The 8,156-nt window shown below is 42.0% G+C and overlaps 2 protein-coding genes across 2 annotated transcripts; one reads left to right on the forward strand and one right to left on the reverse strand.

Annotated features, from left to right (window-relative positions):
- Positions 1-2,349: 2,349 nt before the first annotated feature.
- On the reverse strand, positions 2,350-3,815 carry LOC146478953 (uncharacterized). The gene is made up of 2 exons (XM_085111105.1): positions 3,690-3,815; positions 2,350-3,633 (listed from the first exon to the last, which is right to left on the reverse strand). Exons 1-2 carry the CDS (start codon positions 3,813-3,815, stop codon positions 2,350-2,352), a joined length of 1,410 nt encoding a protein of 469 aa, XP_084967231.1.
- Positions 3,816-4,711: 896 nt separating this feature from the next.
- LOC146478954 (uncharacterized) lies at positions 4,712-7,826 on the forward strand. Its single transcript, XM_085111267.1, has 3 exons — positions 4,712-5,504; positions 6,016-6,151; positions 6,648-7,826. Exons 1-3 carry the CDS (start codon positions 5,257-5,259, stop codon positions 6,987-6,989), a joined length of 726 nt encoding a protein of 241 aa, XP_084967393.1. The 5' UTR covers positions 4,712-5,256; the 3' UTR covers positions 6,990-7,826.
- Positions 7,827-8,156: the final 330 nt, after the last annotated feature.

Genomic DNA, 8,156 nt, shown 5'->3' on the forward strand with positions numbered 1-8,156 from the left:
TGTTTGCATTTCTGTTGTTACATTTTTACTCAATTCTACACCCTCTCTGCTGGGAACAACAAACATGGATTTCAGAGCTTGGAGTTTGAAATGTTTCACTTGCTACTGAAAATTTATGTGCTGCTTGTGAACATCACAGTGGAGCTGTGTGATCTCAACTGAAAAAGCTGTCCTCAAAATTGTACTTCATTTTAGCATTCTGCAGTGAAGTCTCCAGTTAGTGTGTGATGCTTACTTGGTCGTCACATTGTCTCAGTTAATTCGCGGCGATAAATGAACAAAAACACACCTGCTCCACTACTTTAATTCAAAAGAAGAAGTATTTGGTTTGTTTCACCTAGCATTGTAACATAGGAAAGAAATACTGGCAAGAAACAGCAAAACACTTAATACTTAAGTAGTCTCCACTACATGGAACGCACCGACTACTTCCCGTAGCAGAAGGACTACGAACGACGTGTGCTTATGATCATGCGTAGTCTAACTCGATCCAGGCGCCAACTTACTTCCAACCGTCGTCCTATCTTAAAGTCTTTAACGATACCGTGGACGACAACGATGATGATCACAAAGGTAATAAGAGTTTACCCACATTCTAAATAGGAGTACCGCCTTGAACGAAAGCTCATTTGGCGTGGCGAAGGAAAGCTTTATTGAACGACCGGCGTTCTAGTTTTCTGAACTAAAAGTTTAGTCAGCTCTTTAACCGATATTGCTTCATTGTAGTTCTCCAATACATTTTGAGACACCTTAGAGAGGAAAAACGTCTCACCAATGTATTGAAAGTTACGGGCATGATTAAATACAATCACAGCAGCTTGTAAACACTACCCTCAACAAAGTTTTTGTGACAGGATTAATATTGAAAGCATATCACATAGATTCCGAAGTCTTGTGACCTCTGCGAACATGAGGAAGTGCATTCCTGACCAAGTCACTCATCATGTACAAATGATGGAGTAAACGCACAAAATCAAAGTCGTTGCGAATGAATGATGCTTGAAGGACTTGAAGGAGCTCTTGGAAATTTGGATCATTGGTAGCTTTTTAGTGAAACTCCCTCCACATCTACCACTGATTTCAGCTTAACCTGGCCAACCTCCTTTCCAGATATTTCATTAGCAAATCATGATCACCAACAACAAACAAAAAGTACCACCAGTAAATGAATGACATGTTGTGTACAAATTCAGTTGCCTCGGTTGTCTATCAACGTATATCGGCCAAACACTGAAATACGCACATTAACATGCTATCTCTGATAAGAAAGTGCAATATACACGCATCTGCGCACTTGTAAACATTTAATTTTCATTCATCAGTCCGGGCCATAGACATTTTTGTCTATATGATGACGTCATTAAAATGGCGTCATGGCACAATTCTCGAGAACTTATGCTCGCGCCGCAAAATTTTGTCCCAGTATTTTTGTCTACGGCTGTTTGGTCCCTTGAGTCCCAGTTCCCCTGAAAGAGGATAGACAGACTTACTCGACTTATTCCCTGGTACTCCTAGTGGAGTATAGGTCCATGGAAACTGCAGCCCGCCATCTCGATCTGTTATGGGCTAGCTTCTCAAGCTCCCTCCAGGTATAGCCTGCCTTGCCCACCTCATCGTCTACTCTTCTCCTCCAGCTGTTCCTGGGGCGACTGCGGCTTCTCTTACCAAGTGGGTTCCATCTCAGTGCATGCCTGGTTATATTGCTTGTTGGTTTTCTGAGCGTGTGCCCGATCTAACCCCATCTGCACCTACTTATCTGGGTTTCGATTCTCTCCTGATCAGCTCTTTCCCACAGTTCTTCGTTCCTTATGACCTCTGGCCAGTGGATGCCCATGATGGACCTCAGGCATCTGTTGACAAAGGACTGCAGTTTTCTGGAGGTTTCTTTGGTTACCCTCCATGTCTCTGAACCATACAGTAGGACAGACTTTACGGTGGTGTTAGTGTTAGTGTTCCTTCCCAATCCTTGCCATTATGTCCCGATCAGACCCACCAACCTTGCTGATGTTGCTGCCAAGGTATGTGAAGTCCTCCACTTCATCGACTGCTTCCCCATCCAGTTTGATGTTATCTACGTTCCTGTTCTTAACCCTCGTCACCTTTGTCTTGGATTTGCTGATCCTAAGGCCTGTCTTCGCTGAGATCTTTGCAAGCCGCGTTACCTTGTCTTGCATGCCCTGATGGTTATGGGAGAGGAGGGCAATGTCATCGGCGAAGTCCAGATCTTCCAGACGGGTGTGACGGTCCACTGTATGCCATCACGATTTGCCTCTATCGTGCGCTGCATTATCCAGTCCATGGATAGCAGAAACAAAAAGGGCGACAACAGGCATCCCTGGCGCGCTACTGTTAGCATTTCAAACAGCTCAGAAAGTACTCTATTGTGGATAACTCTACAGGTGCATTTCTCATAGCTCTTCTGTATGAGAAGGATATATTTCTCAGGGATGAGCCACAGTGACGTAACAGTTTCCACAACACAACCCTATCAATGCTGTCAAAGGCCTTCTCATAATCCACAAAGGTCACAAACACGGGAGAGTTCCACTCAAGAGACTGCTCCACAATGATCGTCAAGGTGGCTATGTGATTCGTACATGACCTTTCCTTCCGGAACCCAGCCTGTTCATCTCGCAGACGGTCATCCACCTCTGCTTTCAGTCTCTCCTGGATTATCCTGTTCAACACTTTTCCAGCAGTCGATAACAGCGTGACACCTTTCCAGTTCTTGCACTCCTTCAGATCTCCCTTCTTCGGGAGCTTGATCAAATAGCCTTCTTTCCAGTCATTTGGTATCTCATTTGTTTCCCAGATCTTACCAAAGAAGTTGTATAACATCTCAGCCGAGGTTTTCAGGTCTGCCTTGATGGCTTCTGGTGGTATGCCATCTGGACCAGCTGCCTTTCCATTCTTCACATGCTGATGGCTCTCTTCCCTGAAGTGGTCTGCCCACCTTTTACGCTGCTCCTCTCGGTCGGTGAGCAATTCTCCGCTCTTTGCTCTGACAGGTCTGTCCGGGATCTTTTTAGCACCTTCCAGTGTTCTTGTGATGGAATAGAGCTCTTTCATGTCACCCTTGCTTGCTGCTTCCTCCGCCTGTTTTGCGAGACTGACTACAGTGTTCTGTATGTCTTTTCTAATGCTTCGTTTGACCTCCTTGTTGGCTTCGGAGTATTTGGCCTGAGCATCTGCTCTCCCGACTCTCGTCTTGCTATGATTCAACACCTCCTTCGCCTTTTTCCTGACTTCAATTTTCTTCAGTGTATCCACTCTTGCATAAGCCCTGTGCTTTTTGGACTTCCTTCCCAGAGTCTCCTCACACGTCTCCCTCCATGCGTCTTTTATGCTCCGCCACAATTTGTTAACTACTGTTTGGTGCTTCCCCTCGCTCAGGTGTTCCTCATTTTCCTGCAGACTTGCTAGCACCTCAGGTTCTTGTTGGAGATGGTGAGCTAGAACCTCTTCTTTGTCTCCTCCACCTTCAGCATCTCGATGTTGTATTTGTAACTTGTCTTCTTTCGGCCGGTGTTGAAGTTCTTCAGTTTCAACCGGCTTCTGCCCATGAGAAGGTGATGATCTGAAGCTACGTCTGCCCCTCTCTTTACTCTGATATCCAACAGCGACCTTCTGAACCTGGATGACACACAAATGTGGTCAATCTGGTTCTCAGTCCAGTTGTCTGGAGAAACCCAAGTCGCCTTGTGGACCTTCTTGTGTTGGAAAACACTTCCCCCGATAACAAGCTTGTTAAAGGAACAAAAGTCATCAAACAGCTCTCCGTTGTCACTCATTTCACCAAGACCATGCTTCCCCATGACTGCCAGAGCTTCCATTCAAAGCAATCAGAAATGGCGTCGGTTGAAATGTGCCGACGAAATCTGCATTCGAAGCCGAACTGTGCCACCTAAATTGAGCTCGGAAAGGCTCACATGCTACGAAGCAAAAGGAGTTTGAAAAAGAGAAGATTTTTTTTAGCCAAAGAAAAAAATATTGTGGTATCCTCTGAAGATTGGGCTTCAAACATGTCGAAGCAGAATTGAAGTGCACGGCAGTTCAGTTCAAGTGTACTGCAGTTGAAGTGTGACTCTTAGTATTGCCTTTCGCCGCCATTGCTTCTTAAAGAGAGTAGTAGCGTCTGCTATTCTAAAGGTTCTATTTTGCTCTTGTTTTAAGTTGGTGAATAGTTGTATTATATTCGTTTTAGATCTTAATTTTTCACCTCTGAGATGCTTTTGTGACCAGGTCAAAGGACCAGGTCAAAGACATAACATTGCAATAAGGCCTTAGACGTATTTTTGGTGTAGTCATTATTTAGAATTACATACATAAGTTTTTTTTACATGCATTGTCCTTTATGCCACACTACCACTCCTTGCATCAAAATCACAAGAATTTTATTCCTAGTATTTTTTTAAGAAGAGATACATGTAAATGCAGTGTTGTTTGCATTAACATCAGAACGGCATTCAAGTGCACTTTTTTTGTTTTTAGTCTGACATCCAGATAGGTTGCTCTTCGGCAACATTGTCTCTTCAAGTGTCATCTGTTGCTTATCTACTGACTTTCAGTTCTAAAGCTCCTATTTTGGTCTCCTTTGCAGCTCATGGATGGTCATTCATCGTTTTTAAGGACAGCTTATCGACTGTGTGGAAAGGCCCTTTCAAAAATTTCTGCTTTAGCTGACAAAAGTTTATTTAAAAATGAGTTACTTTATCGAGTTCATGGTTATACAGATGTGCAGGCCAAAGTTTCAACCTCAAAACGCCCTTATTTGTGGACAAATCACTCTGAAGGAAATTGTCCATGTAACAAGAAAGCCAGACGGCGTCCTTAAAAAAGTGTTGAAGAAAAAAAGGTTGTGACGAAAGATAACGAAAGTGACACTGAGAGCAGTGAGGAAATTGAAACAGAACAAGAGAAGAATTCTTGCCAAAAATCTAGTTCACTAATTGAAAACAATTTGTTGTTGGACAGGGAGTTGGCCCTTGCATGTGCCAAGGAGCTTGCTGACCAGTTTAAGCTCATTTTTCTGGACAGAGAGAACTTTGAAACAACCATTTATTGTTTGAAAAGTCAAGATAAAATTAATCTGACTTCAACAATTTTGCACTTGCAAATGAAAAAGCTCAACCTTTTTAGAAAGCTGTGAGTGATGATCAACTTTATTCCCTAGTACAGCCGTCTTTCACTAGCCCCTTGATTTTCGCATCAAATGTATTTGCATACTCAGTCACTCGTAGCAAGCTAGTCCTAAATATGTATGGGAAGTTCCATCCTGCTGGTGGTATCACAACTGTCCGAACGTGGCTGAACAATTTGACCATGGATGTCCCTCAAGTTCCTGGTGGTGATATTCTTGTTGCTATTAACAATGATCAAGTTCTCATCAAAAAATGGACTGTCCGAAAGGATAACCGAGCACAGATTAGTGTTCTAACCAGTGTTTGTGTGGCTCCAGTCCATCCAGAGGGAACTTTGCAATGGGACCAAAGTCTTTCTCCCGGGTAAGTAAAAGTGTACATGGTCGCCTCAAGTCTGCTATATGTAGTTATTATATCTGTAATATTCTGTTTTTACTGAATGTGCTTTAATATTTTACACATAAAAGCTGAAAGCTGCAGTGATAACTAAGGCAAGGAACTAAAAGACTTACCTTGGGTTGCCACTGGTCAGGAAATGGTTAGGGAAAAGAATCACAAAATTTACATGTAACATGGACCTCACTCTCTAAAGCATGCAGTTTACTGGTAACAACAGTTTTGTGTTGGAGCTTAGCGAGAGAGGGATGTGTACTTTCCACTGATATGTACAACTACCTACATTACTTAGTCAGAAGATGTAGAAATAAATATACTGTAGTCATGTTTTCCTTAAAAATCAGTAATGATTGTTCAGGGTGTAAGCTCAAATGATGTTTTTGTACCAGGAAATCTCATGAAAGGTTACATGTAGCAACTTACTAATCCTTCTCATCATAGCAGCATGTTCAGTGTATGCAATTTATATTTGTTTCAGTTCATGGTCTAAGAGAAGTGAACTTAGGAAGGAAAGTGAAGAGACATGGACATTTGGACATGTGCTCTGCTTCACATTTGGACATTTGGACATGTGCTCTGCTTCAGAGGCCGACAAGGAATTGATTCGCCATGAGGTAAGGGTTTCATATGAGCAAACTTATGTAAGGGACTTTAGACTTAGAGACGGTCGATCAGTTTTGCTTTCTGTATTGGCTAGCAAGCTACCTCAACCACAAGGAGGTTTTTGTTTTAGCTATCTGTAGAGCACGTAGTCATCTTACTGAAACACAGATTTTGTGGTCTGAAATTGCAAGAAATGTTCATTCAATGTATCATGACAAGTGTGACTGGTTTTCTAACATGCACTGATTTTGAAGGAATTTATTTCCAAGCTTTCTATCATAAACAGATGCCTTAACACACATGATAATCAGTAGTAATTTATTGGTGTTGGATTTAACTTTGCGAATTAAAAGTAATTTAAAGTTATTGTACTTTCGCATTACTGTGCTTAGTGTTTGGTTTGAATACCTTGCTCATGCCATTATCTCAACCAACTGCAAGACATTGTAATAATTTTTGATATTGCTTAAATATTGATAAGATTCTTGTATTTCTTTATGACTTTAGAACAAAAAGATGATCCATGAACGTCTTCATGATTTGCTAAAGGAGCGAGATAAAGTCAACGGTGAATGGATAGATGACATTGGCCTGCGCGTAGCTGAAATAAAAGCGAATGAAGGAAGACGTGTTTGCCCTGTTTGCCAAACAACCATGGAACGGAAAAAGAGGAAGTGTGCTAATCCTGATTGCAGGGTCAGCCTTAAAGCTGCTGAACAGCAAGTTCAGAGGAGCGACTTTTTGGGTACTGCACTAATAGCCCCCATTCGTTGTTATCAGCAACGGGTGAAGGAGACCCAGTTTGGATTTACTATTGATGAAAAAGAGGAGGGATATTTTTTTTTTTAAAGAGAAGTTGGCAGATTGCCATGATGAATTTCAGCATGTCCCCTCCAACCATCCTGACCACCCTGTGAAAGTTGTAGCAGATGACCCAATCTTTGTAAATCCAAATTCATCTGATGCCTTAAAGGAAGTATTGCGCAGAGTTGGCAAGGCAACCAATTGGAAGCGCTAAAACCCAGATGATCTTCAAGCTCGTGAGTGGCTTAACATCAAGATGGATGGTTTTCCCCATCTGGTGTGTAGGGGAGTTATTGATGATGTTCTGCTTTGTTCCGAATGTGGGGAGGAGGTTGAAAAGGCGCGTGTTAGTGAGCATTGTATCAAAACCCATAAGGGCAGCAGTGTAGTACTTTGCAAGAATTTAGCTGGGTTGCGCTCCGCATTGGCAAGCTTCATTTAGAAATGAACATGGCACGTCATTTTATTGACTTGAACTGGGACATATTTCTGTCCAGGCTTACTAGTGAGTTAGGATTTGTCTCGGAGAATGCCCAGAAGTATATGTGGAATGGTTCTGATCATCACAAGACAATGTCGGTGTTGAAAGTAGCACACATTGGATTGTGGAAAGAAAAGTTCATCCCTTACATAAGGGATAGGCTCGCATCAGGCAGCCCGGAAATTTCTGTCAATGAATACCTGTAAAAGTGGATGCCTAAAGTTGGCTGGAACAATGCCACCTACAAGTACATCTTTGATGTACGTATGGGTGTGAGAAGGAACAACAGTTCCTATATCAGAGCAGGGCAGTTGTCATTTGCACCTTTGTTCCAAAGAAGCAGCTCATCAAAATATGCATTGATAGATCTACACGACAGGTGAGTGGAATTAAATTGTTTGAATTTGTGGCCCATGGTAGCCTGGTTGGCTTTGCAGCCAATTTTTATGGGTTGCACTGCAAAAATGTAACATGGATCACATGGGTGATCAGGGGTATTGAGATAAACAGTCAAATGTTGCCTAAAAATTTTGTATTAAGTATGCCAAACAAAACCAAATAATTCAAGCATTGCCTTTATATTGAAAAAGGCATAAACCAGCCATGATTAACATTAGCCCATTTTACCTTTACATTGTAGCAGTACACACACACACAAAAAAAAAAAAAAAAACAAAAAGACAATTTAATGTAACAGAAACACTAGCATATATTGAAATGCTATGTAGTGC

The sequence above is a fragment of the Pavona decussata genome, unplaced genomic scaffold, assembly GCF_977016875.1.
Source record: "Pavona decussata unplaced genomic scaffold, jaPavDecu1.1 SCAFFOLD_61, whole genome shotgun sequence".
Classification (NCBI taxonomy): Eukaryota; Metazoa; Cnidaria; class Anthozoa; order Scleractinia; family Agariciidae; genus Pavona; species Pavona decussata.